This window comes from Drosophila busckii, chromosome 2R, assembly GCF_011750605.1.
Source record: "Drosophila busckii strain San Diego stock center, stock number 13000-0081.31 chromosome 2R, ASM1175060v1, whole genome shotgun sequence".
Taxonomy (NCBI): Eukaryota; Metazoa; Arthropoda; class Insecta; order Diptera; family Drosophilidae; genus Drosophila; species Drosophila busckii.
Window position 1 is genome coordinate 5,074,412 of NC_046605.1, and position 19,285 is coordinate 5,093,696.

Sequence of the window (19,285 nt, forward strand, 5' to 3'; positions counted from 1 at the left end):
AGTACAGACGCTTCAAAAAGTGTTAATAACGCTATTTTTATACTAAAGCATGAACTTTATTTAGTCGCGCCTTTGAATGTGACGTCTAACTTAATTAGCGCTAAATACTGTAAATGAATCACTTTAAAATTTAGTTAAAACTTAAAGCGAGACAATTACAGGTCTCATTGCCTTACTTGCATACATAGTTAATAATATGCGTAAGCTTGTAAATCAATTAGTTTAAATTTTAGTTAAAATTTAAGCCAAGTTTCAATTGCATCATAAGCTAGAAGGTCTCAGCACCTTTTTACTTGTAGCTTATACATAGTTAATACATATGCGTAAGCTTGTATTTTTATGCTGTTGTTTACGCTAAAGTTAAAAACAAACATAAAGAAAACAACAACAACAGCAACAGCAACGAGCAACTTATAGCCGGTATGTTTGGTTTTTGCTTAGTGCAATAAAGAAAAAAATAAAAACAGGCTTCACTTATTATGTGCGCTGCACTTTTAACAGTCGTTGTTGTTGTTTTTGTTGTTGTTGTCGTTGTGGTTGTCGTTGTTGACGTTTTTGGCTATAACGACTGCTTGTGGTTGCGTTGTTTTGATGTCTGGCCAATGTGCCGCAGCTGCTGCTGCTGCTGCTGCTGCTGCTGCTGTTGTTGCTTTTATTATTGTTGTTGCTGGCGTGCAGCTTGTGTGCTAAAAATAAACGGCATGTAATTATAGCCATGGACTGCGACTTGTTGCACTTACACATGGCCAAAATAAAACCCGCCTAGCAACAAAGTAAGAGCGCCAGCTACGCGTCTTCAAAGAGCGTAAGCTTAAGAGCGGCTTAAGCTTAACTTTCAAATGCGTGTTGCTCTTAGCTCGACTTTGGTCACGTCGTCCAGCAGCAGCTCTGATAGGTCACGTACGTATGCGCAGATGAATTATGAATACTATTGTTTACTTCAGCTTCAAAATCTTGTCCTGCTGTCAAGTTAACCAAACCACACACAAACACACGCACACCCACACACATACGCACATATACAAGCACGCGCTTGTGTTAATCTTCTTGCTTATGCTGTTAACCTTGGCCTAATTGCGGTCTGGCCAATACGTTGGGTCTTTAGTCAACATTACACTTGTTTACAACAGCAAAGATTACTCTAGATTAAAGCTCGCCAAGCAGCGGCAGCGGCTGCTGTAGCAAACTTTAAGCTTTGCTTAGCGAAGACAGCAACCAAATGCTAACAGTCTGTTAACTGCTTTAACGTTAGGAGCGCTCACTTTCCCCGCTGCTTTAACATTAACATTTGTATAAGATAAATGAATTGTATATTTATAATTTTAAATTTAGCATTAACTGAGTATTTATATATTATGGATTTGTTATGAATTTTAAAATTTTTCAGCATACTCTAAATTTTAGAGTAATTATAGCCATGGACTGCGACTTGAAATTCGAGAATCCGAATTTCGTTTTTTCGATTTGCCATCCAATCCACAATAAATTATTTTGGTGGCTTTTTTCTAGCTATCTTTTGCATATTCAGCAACTTCCTAGTATTATATTTTAAAACATTTATTAATTATTTTGTTTTTATATTTTATTCTCAAATGTTAGAGTTTGTTTGTATTGTTTTACTTCTTCTTTATTGTTTATTGTCATTAAAACATTTTCTGAATAGTTTAAAAACTTTTACTTGTCATTAAAACATATTTAAAAATATTTTTCAATTATTTTTTATTTATTCGCGTAAATTAACTTAAATTAGAATAATCATCAGAATATTTACAACATGGAAATACTACGAAAAGGATATATGATATATATATATATGTTGCCCCCCAACGATTAATGCGAAACTTTTGCTCTGGGTGCGAGTTTGATAACATTTTTGAAATGTGCGCCAAAATGAATGAAACAGAAATTTTCTAGGAGCTAATGCAAGGAATACGGGTAGACGTTGGCTCTAGGTCGAGTAGCTAAATGGCATGTTGTGTGACAAGCAGGCACCGACAAAATGCTAGCGTCGATGCTGCTGCTGGTGCATCATGGAGCCCAAGGAGCTGGGATCCACAGTGGCGGCATGCTCCAAATCCTCGCTGCTGGCATTCTCCTCGGCGACATTGACAAAGGTGCTGGAGAGCTCACCGTTCAGTTTGCTAACATTGCGCGTGGCAATGTCGTACATGAAGATTTCCTGCTCAGCTGGCGAAGCGCTGGAGCTGCAATGAGATAAGCAATGAAGACTAAAAGTGGTTAAGGGTTAAATGGTTAACTTACTTGGCTACCAGCAGCACAACCGACTGCTGTTCAATGTCTGTGCGCGCTTCCTTTTCCAGCCAGCGTCTAAAGTTGTCCTTGGTGGGCTTTTTGAGCAGCGTTTTGACCAGCTCACCACCCAAAAATTTAACCTCCTTGCTGTCCACGCTGCTGCGCGCTTCATTGGGCTGCGCTTCAACTGGCGCCAGCACTACAACGCTTACGATCTTCTTGCCCAGCAGCTCTTCGCTGTCGGGTATTGGGAATTGCGCACCATTAATCTTCAGCGGCAAGTAGCGATTGTATTGCTGACGCTCTGCCAGCTCCACGGGCGTCACCACAGTCGCATCGCTGCGCACATATTTATCGCTTATGCTTTGCTGTTGGGTTTCATCATAACGCACTACTTTGACATCCAGCTGCTGCTTTTGTGGCAACGAGTTGCTCTGCTTAACGCGCTCAATTTGTTTTTCACTTAGCGCCACTTTATCGCCATTGGGCTTGACTACAGTCAACACTTTGTTGGTCTCAGCAATTTGTGCGCCACCACCAGCGCCATAGAAATGCTGCAAATGCTCAGCGGGCAGATTCTCCAGCGCAATGTCGCCCTGTTTGTCATAGTCGAGCACTGAAATGTCAGCGTTGTTCAAAATGCCAGAGCTGAACAGCTGCTGGCGCAAATCCTCGGGCACTTCGTCGGGCAGCTGCAGCAGCGTTTGGCTGGCTTTGCCATTGACAGCAGCTGCTGCTGTGGGCGTAGGCGCAGCTGTGCTGGGCGTGGTGCTGGCTGCTGTGGGTGTAACAAAGTTCGACTGCTGACGCTCTTGCTGCTGTCGCTGCTGCAGCTCTTTGAACACATCCGAGTGATAAGTGGATACACTAAAGGGCGAATTATCAACAGCAGCGTTTTGTCTGGGCTGCTGCGCGAAATTGTTGCTGGCCTGCGCCTGCAAACCGCTGGATGGATGCACCTGCAACACAGTTTCATGTTGCTGCTGTTGATATTGCGCATACGCAGCGCTGGGCGGCACAGGTGTGACCACCATAACCTTTTGTCCATGTGTTGACTCGGCATAAACTGGTGGCTGCTGTTGGGCATGTTGCTGCTGCTGCTGTTGTGTGCTGCTGGCGGTTATGTAGTGGCCTGTAATTGGCGCTTGACTGGGCGCCAAATTGGGCGCTGGTATGTCATGTATAACTTCATTGCGTGTGCTGCTGTAGGCGTATTGCTGCTGCTGCTGCTGTTGCTGCGGTGCTGAGTGATGCACAGTTTCGGTTATGTGCTGCTCAAACTTGGGTATGGACTTGAGCAGCTCTGTCTCCTTCGATGGCTGTATGTCAAAGTAGTTAAGTGCAGCTGCTGCGCTTTGTTTGTGTTGCTGCTGTGCATAGTAATCGGTTGCTGGCGTAGGCGAGCGCACAACAAACTGCGGCTGCTGCACAAACTGCGGCTGACGTACAAATTGATATGGCTGTGGCTTTTGTACTTGATATTGCTGCTGCTGCTGCTGATAGTTAACAGCGTCCAGTTTAAGCGGCTGCTGCTTTGGCTGCTGCTGCTGCTGCTGATATTGCTGCTGTTGATAGTTAACATTCTCCAGTTTCAGCGGCAGCTGCAGCGGCTTGGCTGCTGCTGCGGGCGCGTGTGTAGGGCGAAATTTAATAGGCTGATAGCTTGAGGGCGTTACTTGAGTTTTGGGTGGTATAGTAGGGAAAAATGGCACCTGCACTTGCTTGTGTGGTGGCTTTTGATATTGCTGCTGCTGCTGCTGCTGTGGCTGATACTGCTGCTGCTGCTGTGGTTGGTACTGCTGCTGTTGGTGTTGTTGTTGCTGTGGCTGATATTGCTGATTGTGATTAATATAAAACTGCGATTGCTGCACTAGTTTGTTGAAAATGCTTTGCGATGAAGTTGAAGGCAGTTGCTGCTGTGTAATGGCCTGACGCTGCAACTGTTGCTGCTGCTGCTGTGCTGGCTTTTGATAGTATTGCTGCTGTGGCTGCTGCTGCTGTGGCTTAACAACTGGCGGTCTAAAGTAGTTGCTGCTGTGTTGTTGAGGCAGCTGTTGCTGCTGTGCTGCAAACGCATGTTGCTGCTGCTGCTGCTGCTGATAGCTGTTGCTGTTGTACAGCAGATTGCTGCTGGCACGCGCATAATTGTTCTCGCGTGCATAATCAGCGCGTGTGGGTGGCGGCAGCGCCAGCACCTGACGCTGCACCGACTCCGCATCGTGCTCCTCCAGAATGTGTCCGCTCTGCTGCTTGCTCTCGGCGCCAAAGGACACATGAATGCCGCTGTTGCTGTGAAACTTTTCCGAGTCGGGGTGTATAATAGTGCGCAGCGTTGTGGACTTCAATGGCGGCAGCGGCGTAACCGGATACTGCACAATTTCCTCTTCTTCCTCCTCCTCCTCATCGTTGTTGTCGTCGTTGTTCAGCGAAGCGATGGGCGACTCCAAATGCAGCTTGTTGTTCTGATCCTTTTTATAGTTGACATAGAACACATGCACCTTCTCCTTCTTCTTCTTTTTCTTGGTCACAATTGGCGCTGCAGGCTGCTCGGCCAGCGTTTCATTTGCATCCTTTATAATAATTTCGATAATGGGCTCTGGCGCTTCCAAATATTGCGGATAGCTGCTGTAGGCATTGCCAGCGTAGCTGCCTGGATATTGAGCTGCAATTGTAGCTTAGATAAGTTAAGTGTAGCTTGAGCAGTTAAGTTAACTTACCAATTGCCTGCTGTCCATTGTAGTAGCCCGTGTTTGGATAATAGTTGTCCACATAGCCAGCGCGTCTGCTGGCCACTTGTGGATACAAATAAGCGGCATTGCCAAAGTCGTAGAGCGTGCGCTTGTCGCGATTCTCGCCAGGCACAGGCTTCAGCTGCTTCGACTGGCGACTGCTCTTGGTGCTCGTTGTGCTGCTGGCGGCAACTGTTGTAGGCGTGGTCTGCTTACTCGCTTCAGTCTTGGGCTTGCTGCTTGTTGTTGTTGCTGCTGCTGCGGCAATGGCCAAAAGTGCCAACTGCAAATTTGAAACATTTTTTAATTTGTTTGCTTAGCTTTTTTTTAATTTACTGAGACAAGGTCAACAGCATTATAAACACTTTTACCAACACACACAAAAGAAGCGCAAAGTAAATAGCTAAATGCCCCAAAAGCAAATTAGCTTACAAATAAATAAAATACAAAATAAAATAAAAAAGTGTTGCTTTGCCTTTTGCATTGGGTCAATGTCAAGTTGAGTTGGCGACCACAAAATGATACAGCAAAGCAGCAAATCCGAAAGCTCATCAATCTTCAAGCTCAACGTTATCCAAATCGATGGGCATAGCTACTTAACTATGTCAGCGCGTCATCAATGCGGCCGGCGACTGTGAAAGTTGCGCTCGGCTCATGAATTTCAATTTCAGCACATCGCAAACGCCATTTGCATTACAACAAATAAACGTGCAACATGTTGCTGACTCAATTGCCAGCAATGCGCAGCACAACGCTTTTCACTTTTCAACACTTGCTCGAGTGTTTTTAAAATTCTTTACAAACCTTTTTTATAGGTTAGTGGCATTTTAAATTGTAAGCTGCACTTTCTTGCTCAAAATAAAAAATAATTGATAAATGAATTCGTTGCCAACTCATCAAACTATCAAATATATATTATATTCCCCCTACCCTCTTAATTATATATTCAACCCCAACTCGCTAAACATAAATTTCATAGCTCAATTTCGTCATGATAAGAATCTGATCAACAAACTATAATTAAAATAAACACACCTGTAATATAAACAAATTATCCGTACAAGTACTAATTTAATATTAAAACATGTTAAAAATTATTGTAACATTAATAGAAAATGTTGCTTAAGGCCCTTAGCTATACTGAAATATGCTCCGATTACAATTTATATTGTTTGCAGCATATAGTGTTAGCTTAAAAATATTATATTAATATAATAAGCTAGTAAAGTAACTCTCAAGTTAAATAAAAATTTAATTGGTATATAATATTAAATTTCTTAATTAACTTTAAAAATTAAACAAAAACGTTTCAATTAGCTATGAGTTTTAATCATTTATATATAATGCCATGAAGTGTAATTTAGTTATGTTACACTGATTTACTTTAAGATTTTATAACTGGTACCTTTGACTTGACATTAAATTAGTACAGATATAAAATTATCATATCCTTCTTTTCTATCAAAAACACTTCTTATTGTTGATTTAAGACACGTTAATGATTAGCTTGTTTTTATGTTATCGAATCGCTTTCCATTGAATTGGGGAATTATTTAATGGAACTTCGCATTCTCTTACTTCGGCAGATTTAAATGTTCCAATTGCATTGCAATCGCGCCATTTTAAATACTTATATAGTATGTATAAAGAAGAGGCAATTGAGCGTAATTTGGCTTTAGCCACAAGCATCAATAATATAAAGAAGAAATCAGTTAATTTAAATTCGTATATATAAATGCACTTACGAGTTCTTGCTGGGTTCAGGCAACAGTATATTGCATAAGTTAATGCTAGCGCCATAGAAAAGAGCAATATTAGTAAGTGCATGGCAGTCCTATTCTGTGCATATTTGATAAGTGACTGCATATTGAAACATTGCATTGACATCTATATTAAGTAAGTTAATTTATTATATTCATTGTATAGACGCCTCGCTTCTATATTCAAATGTTAGTTATTAACGTTTCTGGCTTAAAGCAGCTGACGAACGCAATTGATTAGATACGAAATTATTGCTTCTCAATGCTTGAGTTGCTGTACTGAAAAATGCAATTAATTAATTTTATATTCCTCCTTATGAATTATCAACCATTTCTCTGTACTTCTTCAGACAGAATTAAAAGTTGTTCTCATTCCATGCAGACGCCTAGCGAAATCTCTGCATCATTTTCTAGTAGATGATAAGTAATGTAGTAAGAAGCCTTGCCTTGCTCCGGGTTGGGCCTCAGGCTTCATATATAACAAAATAAGATTGAATTCAGTTAGTTAATACATTATCGTGATATTAGATTTAATGCAACTTACGAGCCTTGGCTGGAACTTGAGGCAAATTAATATTTTTTCGTGAAGTCTGGCGACCATAAACAAGATGAAATTAATTATGATAAGCTGCATGGCGTTCCTATTCATTCGCTTACTTTTGATAAAGTGACTGCCTAGTACACATTTGAAGTGAAACAATTGCCTTGACACGCTTATTATATAGTTAAGTAGTATAACATAATTCTCCTCGGTATAACCCCTCTCTTTCTATATCAATTGTTTGGTTATATAAAACGTTCTCCAAATTAATTAATGCATTGAATTATTGTTTGCTTCTCAAATTGCTTTCAATTGAAATATTTAATTAATTTACTATCTTTTGGAATTACGCATTTCTCTGTACATTCTTCCAGAGAATTAAAATTATTCTCATTGCCATTGCAACCGCCATAAGTGAACGCTTTGCATTCATTTCGTGGTTGATGATAACTATATCGTATCAAAGAATCGTTGCACCAGAGTCCTTTTGGCATCTCAGGAAGCTGAATACAAACAACTATAGGAATTGAACTTCAGTTAAGCCATTATTCGTGATATAGATTTAATCGCACTTACAATTCTTGAGTGTACTTTTAGGATAAAGTATATCTTCTGGGTTTAATACAGGCCAAGGTGGGATGGCCATACCCATACCCAAGATGGAAATTATTATGATAAGCTACATGGCGTTCTTAGTCACTCTCTTACTTTTGATAAAATGACTGCCTGGTACACGCTTCAAATATTATACAGTTAAGTATTAGATTAGCTACAGTACTGCCAACAAATTGATTTATTAGTCATAGCTACGCTTTTGTCAAATGTAACATTGGATAATGCTTTGATTAGAACGGAAGCCAAAATAGTTTATTATATTTTTTATATTAAGCGTCTGTCTCTTTTAATTTAAAGCCGCCTTAGGTTAGGTTAGGTTACAGAGGTTTTCCTAAAGGGTACACCCTGCCTGTTATCTGTAGGAATAGATGGGGTATGTGGTAGTTAATGGGATGTATGGAGGTGAGGGGAGCTGCCTATGTTAGGTCTTCGGGTCATGTGGTTGTTCCCTTGAAACAATCCGGTGGGGTTCAGAAACTTTGCCAGATTTTCCAATCTTACCCAGAGGTAAGGTAAGGTTGCTCAGCAAGTTTCTCAGAGGAATCGGAGATCCCTGCTGTGAAGTGCTGGGCATTCGCAGAGGAAATGTTGAAGAGTTTCTTCGTCTTCAATGTTCCTGCAGCTGCGACAGAAGTCCTGGTGTGGACCGCTTTACTACTAAAACTAGTTGATGCCTTAAAGTATTCACTATGAGCATTTAAATAATTCAGTCAAGACATTGCTCTTGATATAGATATAAGGACTAACGATCCTTGAATAAAAGTCTAAGACCACAGACTATACACAAAATGGAAATCATTAAGATAAGCTGCTTGGTGTTCTTGTTCACTCTCTCTCTCTCTCAGCTGACGATCCTCCAAATTAATTAATGCATTGAATTATTTTTTGCTTCTCATTTGAGAAATTGCTTTCAATTGAAAAATTCAATTAATCAACTATTTTTTGGAATTACGCATATCTCTCTACATTCGTCCAGAGAATTAAAATTGTTATCATTGCCATTGCAACCGCCATATCTGAACGCTCTGCATTCATTTTCATACAAATGATAACTATATCGTATAAAGGAAGCCTTGCACATGAGTCCCTTCCTTGGCGCCCCAGGCTCATGTATACAAGCAACTATAAGAATTGAAATTCAGTTAAGCCATTATTCGTGATATAGACTTAATCACACTTACAATCCTTGATTGCACTTTTAGGCCAAAGTATATCGTTTTCGATGATGTTGCTAGCTACCATACCCAAGATGGAAATTATTATGATAAGCTGCATGGCGTTCTTAGTCACTCACTTACTTTTGATAAAGTGACTGCCTAGTAGAAGCTTCAAGTATTATTTAGTATTAGATTAGCTACAGTACTGGCAACAAATGAATTTGTTATAGCTACGCATTTTTCTTATTAGTTAATTCTCTGCTCTATGATTCGAACGAAAGCCAAAATAGTTTACTTAAAGTAAACGTCTTACTCTTTTATCAAAAGTTACTACACAAACTAGTTTATGCATTAAATTATTCACACATTTTGCGTGTTTATTAATTTTAGCAACATTTTCTTTTAAAATTAGTTAAATCTGCATATTTCTACACAATCTTGCATAGTATGAAAATTGTTTTTATTGCCTAGGCAACCACCATAGATGAACGACTTGCATTCATTCGTTGCTACATAATAAGTATATCTCTTTAGGCCACCATTGCACTTGGTACCCGAAACTGGCTCCTCAGGAGTTTCGCCACAAACAGCTATAAGCATTTAAATAATTCAGTTGAGACATTCTTACTAATGATATAGCGCACTTACAATTCTTTAAGCGTCTGGGGCTCACTGGAAACCCTCGGGCTATGCGAAGACATTGGTTCAGTTAAGACATTGTTCTTAATATAGATATATAGCACTTACGTTGGCGCGTCACTACTTTGTATGGGACAGCTTGGGCAACAAGCAACATGGAAATTATTATAATAAGCTGCATGGCTCTTCGATTCTTATTAGACTGAGTTGAAACAAGTCAAGCATGAAGCATTGAAGTCAAAAGCTGTAAAGCAATTCGCATTGACATGCTTATTAAACAGTATTGAATTAGCTACTAGTACTAACAGCAAATTAATTTATTAGTTATAGTTACGCTTTAGCTTGTGCCCAACAACTCAACTATTTAATTTTAGTTGAAGTAATTTATTTTCATCGGAATTTCGACGTTTAGTCTACATGAGCTTTTTACTTAAAGAGAGCTGTGCTTAAATTCTGCTTAGAGTTGCTTTAAGTAATAGTTATCGATATGTTATAGTAAAAATTAGTTATGCATCATTTCTTTTTGTATTAAATGCTTGCTTCATCCTCTTAGCTTGCTTTGATGGCTTATCTATCGATAGTATCGATACATGTACTCTCATCACTTACAAAATTGAAATACAACAAAAGTAAATTTATCATTATTATGTGTTTTGTTTGCTTAATTATAGCAATTGTTCATGCATTGCCAGCCCTAAACACAAAATCAGCTGCAGCAACGCCCACGCAAATATTTTTGGGCCTAAGCCAAAGCGCAAAGCTTTACAGCAAAAAGGGAAATTTCCCAGCTGTACTTGGAAGTGAAATTATTTATTTGGTAGACTGTATGTCTAACATTTGACATTTGGCACTGCCAACGCCTGTCATAAAATTAAATTTTGCTATACTTTCTCAACTGAACTCGCCTGAAGTCCCCTCCGCAGTCTTATGAAGAGAAGCAATAAAAAAAAACATTTTTATCAACTTTATTGACTGCAAATGTCAGCAATGTGGGCGCTGACATTTGATTTACGAGCATAAGTGTATAATAGACGGACAGCGGAGAAACTCAAACACAAATAAAATAAAAATAAAAGCGACATGGACGTAGCGAGTACATGTGAACGCCTGGCGTATGCGCAATATGCTTGCAGACAAAGATCAACGCTATATTTTGATTGCGATTATGGCAGCAGCAGCATTGTCACATCATTTGGAAGCTGTCAAAAGCGCTTGTTCGTCAACAACATGTCAAAAGACAAACGGAAGCCGTGCCAAGTGCCTTTTTTCTCATTTTGACGCCACTCAAGCTGTAACTATTGTCTTTGCTCCAGAGTTTGTCTAGCTGTAGCACTTGCCCCTCATCGTCGTCGTCGTCGGTTTGACATACATTTTGCTGTTGATGGCTTAATGGCATCTTTTAATAACAATAATTAAGTCTGCGAGCGCAAACAATGCGCCGGCGTTTACACTCGCTGCAGAAACTGATGTAGCCGATTATGAAATAGATCCGAGATCCGAGAGCAGCATAAATGTAAATCATGAATGATTATTTAACCTATTGATACACAACTGTTGCCATTTTTTTTGACTGTGTGTGTGCTCAGTAGCTGCTATTAACACATCAATGAATTTAAGTGACAGGCGCACAATGAAAGCAGCAGAGAGTGCGGTCAAAGACAATGGGCCAAATGTCAAGACATACAAACAAAAATATAAACCAAGTTTGTTTGCAAAAAAATAGTAATAAAAATAAAAAGCAACAACTCAAAATTCAAAGCTCATTGGTGGCAAAAGAAACTGGCGCATAACCAAAAAGAAAGATGCTAACAATGGGTGAAAGTTAACACACACAAACACACACACACACACATAGATATATAAACACATATGCATACGCATGTGTTTACGAGCTAATAAATTTGTTATAAAGCTCGCAATCTATAATCTAAATATCAATCTAAGCATTTGTTTTGTTTTATGGGCTTGCATATTATGCAATAACTTTTTGTATATATTTATTGTATATTTTGCTTTTGTGTGTAGTAGCAGCCCCCAAAGTGTCGGCGCATCTTTTTAGCTTACAGAGCTAACGCTAACGCTAACGATTGTGTAATGTTAAATTATGGGCAACAGTTAAATGGCTAGCAAATTACACTGCTATACAGTTAGCCGGGGCTAACAAGTTTTAGTTTTAGTTAGTGGCGCACAGGACGCGGCAGCTCAACAGCTTTAGTGTGGCATGTGGCAGCTGGCAGCAGCAACAGCAGCAAATTGTTAGCTGGCCTGCTGTTTATAGCTGCCAGCTTTGCTTAGAGAAATCGAAGCGCCAACTACAAGCCAAAGAGTCAGAGTCAGAGTCACAGCTCAGAGCTGTTAACGGCTGACAAATGAGTTGTTCGTTCTCATGTTGTCATAAGCCTTTCAGCCTTGGCTTAAGCAAACTACTGCGCATGCAATTTCGGTCAAAAGACAATCACAGTCATGCACTTGCTGATGAGCAGTTATGATATGTGTGTGCCAGTTAGTTGATCTGCCACCACCATTGTTGCTCCATGTGAAAAGATTGCCAACTAACCGAGTGTCTGTCTGTCTGTCTGACATGGCAAAATTATTCTGTCAACAATCTAAAAGTCATCTTCATGCAAATAGCGCAGAGTGTCCATAAAAAAAAAACACACACAGATGAGTCACAGCCAATTAGCAGAGTGAATGGCAAGTGCCTAGCCTGGCTAAAATAAAAATAGAAATAAATTTATGCTGTGGCTCTTATGATGTAAATATGACTGTAGCAATCACTTTAACTGTTGATACAACAAAGAACTGACTTAATAATCAACTGCAGCAGCTTAAAAGAGAATGCCCCAAGCTTTGGGCCAGTGAATTGCTGAGAACAGCGTTTGGGAATTATTATTATAAATTATATCAAATATTTACTATATATTTAGCGGAAAACATATTTAAACGTCTGTAAAATGCATAAATAACTGTTTTATTAAATTATCTTAGGCAATAGATTATGTAAAATAACTCTCAATTATTGAAATATTTGCTCTATATATTTATTGCATACTTAAATAAATTAATTTAATTTATTATAAGACATTTTCAAAGCTGTACAATGCATTTTTTTTTTTATATTTTATTATTTAATAATTTGTATTAGGTTATATTAGGCAACAGACTATTTAAAATATTTTTCAATTATTGTAATACTTGCTCTATATTTTTATTGTATACTTAGATATATTAATTTAATTTATTTTAAGACATTTTCAGAGCTGTACAATCTAATATTTATTTATTTTATTATTTAATAATTTGTATGAAATTATATTTACTATTTACTACTTACTATTTACTATTTAAATGAACTCTCAATTATTGAAATATTTCCTATATTTTATTGCATTTTTTAATAAATTAATTTAATTTATTATAAAAGATTTTTAGAGCTGCACAATGAATTAATAAATGTCAACTCTACACTGCTCCGTTAATATTTAATAAGTTGCATAAAATAATGGAGAACACAATTTTAGAAAAATTATGGAAATTCGCTATTTATTTTTTTTAGTATTTTTAATTTTAAAAATGCATAAAATTAAAATTGAAAAAAATCTAAGCATTGCATTGAATTAATTTCTATTGTTTTAAAATATTTAAAGCTGCATTTAATTTGTAGCATTTGTAAAATTTTTGTTTATACAAACTATTTATTTTTAAGTCTCTTAATGTCTTTTTTAGAAGTTGACACTAAATAAATTTAAATAATTTGATAATTAAAAAAAGCTTTATTAGACATTTGTCTTTTTAGTTTTGTTTATGCAAATTCGCAGCCTTGTTTAAACAAAAGTAAATGTGCACAGCCTAATGAAGCGTTAACGCTTGTAGGAATGGCCAAAAGATAAGCTCATAACATGGCTTATAAATAAAAGCTTATTTGATATGCATATGACACATGACAGCTCGTACTATAGCTTGGCCCTGATAAGCCGCTGATATATAGTATGCTAACAATGTCATGAAGATAATGGCAAAGAAAAAATCCAAGGCTTACGATTATACAGCGTTAAGATCTGTGCCATAAAATAAAAGCGTAGCGGATGTGAATAATGCGTCAGCATCAGCAGCAGCAGCGCAGCATCAGCGAAATTGCCGTATAATCCTTATAATTAAAGAGCAGAAAGCAAAGCGAAAAAAGCTAAAGCGGCGCTTACATAACGAGCGAGAGTAAAAATGTGGTGCTGAACAGGAATGAAAGGAAATGAATAAGTGTTAAACTGAGGCGTGCAAATTACACATGCATGGCCGTTTTTATTATTTATATGAGAGTTGTGCCAACAAAACGAATGACTTAAGCGACAAACATTGCGAAAAAAAGTGGGAGTGTTTGCTTCTAAGACAAAAACGGAAGTAAACGCGACGCGCTAACAATTTAGAGCACTCTAAACACTTGAGATACAACAACAATTGTTCACCATGAGAAACAACTGAAGCAGCAATAACAACAACAGCACAAAAAAAATGAATTATTAAATGAAATGAAAAATGAAAGTGTTTTTGTTTTTACTGTCAGTCAAAAAAAAACGTAAGATGCTGCTGAGCTGAGCTGAAGTTGAATCTACCTCAACGTGACTTGAATTGGGCACAAAACCAACAGCGGCCACATTTACATTTCCGAGCTGCAGCAGCAGCAACGAGAAAGCCAAAGCGGCAACGTGCCAACAAGTAGCAACAGTTGTTGCCAGATATATATATATATATATATATATTTTGATTCAGCGAAGCGCGCTTTGGCGTTGGTCATTGCGTTGGGTGTGGGCAGCAGCAGAAGCTGCAGCTGCTGTAAAAGTTGTTCAACCACTGCAAGAATGTCAATGAAAATTTGTTGTAAATATTTTCTTTTAACTATCATGCAAATGAGCTGGGGCAGCAAAGTTTGGACAGCTTTAATGTCTCTATGCCACACTTGCTGCATATCTAGCTGATAGCGCTAACAAAAGGCCTCACAATTCTCTCACGATTTGCCTGGTAGAAATCTCTTTAAAGCCCATTTAACAATAGAGCTTTGAATAATTAACAGCTGTTTGGTTGTTTGGCTGTTGTTAACTTGTTATTCTTTGTTGATATAGCAATTTCACTGACGGCTTTAATAAATATAGCGTGGAGCTTGGAGTAAGATTAATTTTCATATAAAGATTATTATATGACAAAGTTATTAAAATCATAATTTAAGTTTCATATTAGCAGCACTAATCCTAACAGTTATTTTAATAAAAATGTATGCTAGTTAATTTCTCTTTCTTCAGATTTTTAAATGAATTGTATACTTATTAATTTCTTTCTTTAAAATTTATGTTCATTTCATATAAAATTCAATTTTATATTAAGCAAAATGCTTTAATATTTTAAAATAAATTTATTTTAGTCTTAATTTTTTTTACTCTTTATAATAATATGTGTAAAATAATAACAAATACTAATAAAACATTTTGACAGCAATTTTATTTATTTTAGTCATAATTTCTCTTCTATTTATATAAAATATAATTTCATATGAGCAGAAGTAATCTCATCAGATTTGTAAATAAAATTTACACTTGTGTTAATAAAATTAGATTTCATATAAGCAAAATTAGTGCCAATGTTTTAATTTCTTTTCTCTTTATAATTGTTTAATAAAATTTTATATATGCAAATTTGATAGCATAAATTTTTAAATGTATGATTTAATGTTATAGGCATAAGTTTTGTCTCTTTAGAGACAATTAAAAATTATTTAAAATAGTTTTATTAAACTTTTTATTGCTATTACAAAATTTAAATAAATTTTATTTATTTTATAAACTCTTTCGATAAAAAGTTGCTTGTGAGCAACTTAAACAAAATTGCTGATTAACAATAAGTGTTTTTTATTTTAAAAATATTTTTATTTACTTAAAATAAATGAGCAAATATACAAAGCTATGTAAAATGTCAGGCATTGATTTTATTGACTTTAGCAAACTAAGGAATTTAATTTTCTAAGCCCCACAATTTCCAGCAATATTAATTTTCTACCCCATATATTGTTTCTGTCATTTAATATCAACGCCTTAATGTAATTTACACCTTTTGAGTGCACTCGCTCTCTCTTTCTTTCGCACTCTCTCTGTCTGTGCATTGAGCAAGCTTCGCATTGCTGTTTGTTTGTCGCTGAGGCAAATTATCTAAGTAAATGGAATTGCAATTGAACGAAATATTGCGACAAGTGGCAACTGGCAACTGGCAACTGGTTATGCAGTAAACAAACATAAAAACAATATGCAAAACGCCAATGAGGCAAAAGCCGCGACAAATTAACTGACCGACCGAGCGAAGAGTTACCAACATTGCATAGCTGATGACAATTGCAGACAGACAAACAGTTGCATATGTAAATATGCAGCGCAACAGGTGAGCGGGAGGATTATTTGCATGTGGCAATACAAAAGACTTGGGCAACAAACTCGCCCATTAACATGCGCCTATTAACTGCCGCCATTTGAGGGCGTTGAGTGGCGGCGGCGGCAGCACGCTTAGCAGTAAATTAATATTTTTCTTTAATTAGTTTACGATATGGCCAGCATATTGTCGAAGCCGCCGCTGCTGACGAGCTAAACGATGCGCAAGGTCGTTGCATAAAAATCAAATAAATAAAAGGCAACAACAAAATGTAAATACGCATAAATTAAAACAAACTTAAAAGTGAGAGCAAGCGCTTCAGTTGCTGTTAGCCGGAACCTGACCTGACGCACCGTCTCACACACACACACACGCACACATACATGTGTGCATTATGTAAGTTGTGCATTTGTTGCTCACACTAAATTAATACATATGCTAAAGAGTCGGCCAAGCTACAACAAAAACAACAACAACAACGTGAGCAGCAGCAAGTGCCAACCACAGAAAATTACAGTTGAGTTAATCAGCGCATTTGGGCCATTAATATTCAGGCAGACAAGCAGAAGCAACCCGCACACTACTTGAGCAACATTTAATTAAAATTAAAACCTCACAAAAATCGACAAATTGCCTATACTCTTGCCAAATGGTTAAACGAACCTAAGCTCGGCTTAAACACATAAATTTAATTAATTACCATAGATTTTATGACAGCGTCGCTTTTATGTTTTGTTTTTACTGCACTTAACACTCAAATAAGGTTAGACTTAGTTAAAGATGCGACAGTTAAAACTTACACGATTGTGGAATTTCGAAAAACAATTTTTAATGCTATGCAAAAAATCAAGCAATTTAACTTTTGTCAATAAAAATTATAATGAATAATTTGCAATATTTTTTCAGAAAAATGTATTCAATTCAATTCAATTATTAAATTTAAAATTTAGCTGTTCTTCTTTGTATGCACTTTGAATTTAAAATAGTAATCAACAAATACGCTTTAAAAGCTGCAAAAGTTCCTGAATTTATTTAAATTTACTACAATGAAATTAAACATTTTTTAAAATAAATACAGTACTTTCGTCTTTTTGGATTTCCTTTTTTAATTTTCTACAATAAGTAAAAATTAGCATAGGAAACTTGCGAAACATTTTTAAGTTTTGTGTGTGCCAAGAATAAAAATTTACTTTCAATAACGATTAATTCAAAATATTCCTTATAAAGTTATAAACTTCAGTACAAATTTTATTTGGCTAAGCTAAACATTTCTTCGCATCCTCGTAAAATTTCATAATCTTCAAAAATCCCATTAAACAAATATTAATAAGCTACTCATTCTTTGTCTAAACAGCTTTGCTGCTGACTAAATGAAATGCCATTGAAGACATAACTAAGCAGCCTATTGTTGTTAATATTAGAGAATTTTAAAAGACTCAGTTGCGGTTGTAATTGCAGTCATAAAAGTTGCTGCTGCTGCTGTGGTCAACAACCACATTCCAATTTGTTGTAACATCGGCTGCAACTCGAAAAAAAATAAAGATGCATCAGCGTGTGTCGCCACGCAAAATTTGCTAGACACAGCAACTAAATAATGAAGGCAAAACCTGTATGGCCAAAAAGCCACAACCAGAGGCAGAGACAGAGACTCGTCTGCCAAAGTTTCCTTTTCCTTTCGATGCGCTTTGGTGGCAGGTCCAGATGCGCAAGTGGACACAAAACGTGGCAAGCGCATCTTTTGGCTGCTGCTGGTGCCGAAAAATAATTGCAAGCAAAGTGAAAGGCAGCCAAAGATGTTGCAGCTGCTAAGCCACTTGTCACAATTGTAACTTAATAAAGCAACTGAGACTGCGACTGAGACTGAGGAAATTTGTAGTGCGACGAGCCAAAAACCAATCAACTTTCTACAAAGCCAAAAATTCACACACAAATGTTTGGTTTGCATGCGTGCAGCATATTAAAAAATAACTCGGCCTACATACGCGACTATACACTCGGTTGTTTACGCAGCGACAGTTGTGCGCCTCAATTGTTGATTTGACCAATTGCTGGCCAAATAAAAGTTTCGAGCAAACAAATGACAATGACAATTCAATTTAATTGTTGTTTGTGTAACTCACAATTAGCCATGAAACGCATTTGGGCCACATGTCTGCAACAAACAAAACAGTTGCAAAAAATCTTTTGTAAAGGTTACAAATCGCAGTGTGGACTGCCATGAACCAGATGCTGATCTATTGATTTTAATGCTTAGTCAATGGCGCATCAATTTTGGTTTTGTGGCTGCCACAAAAGCGATTCACAGCGAAGCGAAAGGAGGGCACACTAGTTCTATAGACTGAATTAACTGTTGCGCATGCGCCGCTGGCCTGAGGCTGAGGCTGACGCTGCTCGAGATTACACAAGTTTTTCTGTTTGCTAAGCAGGCAGCACTAACAAGTTGCATGCAACGGCGCGACAACGGCAACCCAATGAGCAACCCAAAACAATTAAAAGTCGCAGGCGTAACAAGTGCCAAGTTGAAGACTGCGGATACACTTGCACTTCAGACTGAGGCAAATAAATAAACAAACCAGCGACAAGCGGAAGACTCTTCAGCGCTTTTGTTTTTGTTGTCAGCGCATTAGTGACATAATTTATCAATGTCAACAATGCAAGAATACAAACCAATGTTGAAAGGGGTCAAGCTACGGTCAGTTTGTTATATAAGCAAGCGACGCTTTGTTTACTTACCAGCCAAATAAAATGTTGCAAGCGCATCTTGCAGCTCTTTAAAGTTAATCCTCTTTATTAACAAGTCAGCTGCTAGCCTAAATTTGTTTATTATTTATTTAGCACAAACACTACACAGCACAGCTTTTTTTATTATAGACGAGCACTTGACTTTGACTTAATCCTGGCAAAAAATGCGCAAACGACGACAAGTTTGCTTAGAGACAAAAACGCGTCCAACCCGCAACGCGCTCGTTTAGTAACTAAAAGTTGAGCTGAAGCGCAGCAGCTTGTGCGCCGACGCAGTTGCGCAGTCAGCGTCAGAGAGAGAGCGCGCACGTTACAATTTCAACTCGTGGTAAGTTTTGAGCTTCAACTGCAGTTGACTTCAGCGCGCTCTGGCGGGAGAGTTCAAGTGAAGACGATTCGTGGTAAGTTTACGGCTTCAACTTCAGTTGACTTCAGTGCCAGAGC

The 19,285-nt window shown here is 37.5% G+C and overlaps 2 protein-coding genes across 2 annotated transcripts; both read right to left on the bottom strand.

The window, feature by feature from the left end:
• Window positions 1-1,751: 1,751 nt before the first annotated feature.
• LOC108594754 (myb-like protein AA) lies at window positions 1,752-19,040 on the bottom strand. Its single transcript, XM_033295093.1, has 4 exons — window positions 18,833-19,040; window positions 4,971-5,265; window positions 2,263-4,915; window positions 1,752-2,204 (listed from the first exon to the last, which is right to left on the bottom strand). Exons 1-4 carry the CDS (start codon window positions 18,857-18,859, stop codon window positions 2,003-2,005), a joined length of 3,177 nt encoding a protein of 1,058 aa, XP_033150984.1. The 5' UTR covers window positions 18,860-19,040; the 3' UTR covers window positions 1,752-2,002.
• On the bottom strand, window positions 9,433-9,884 carry LOC108596961 (kunitz-type serine protease inhibitor HCRG1-like). The gene is made up of 3 exons (XM_017983208.1): window positions 9,803-9,884; window positions 9,704-9,742; window positions 9,433-9,645 (listed from the first exon to the last, which is right to left on the bottom strand). The coding sequence occupies exons 1-3, from the start codon at window positions 9,873-9,875 to the stop codon at window positions 9,464-9,466; spliced, it is 294 nt and encodes a 97-aa protein (XP_017838697.1). The 5' UTR covers window positions 9,876-9,884; the 3' UTR covers window positions 9,433-9,463.
• Window positions 19,041-19,285: the final 245 nt, after the last annotated feature.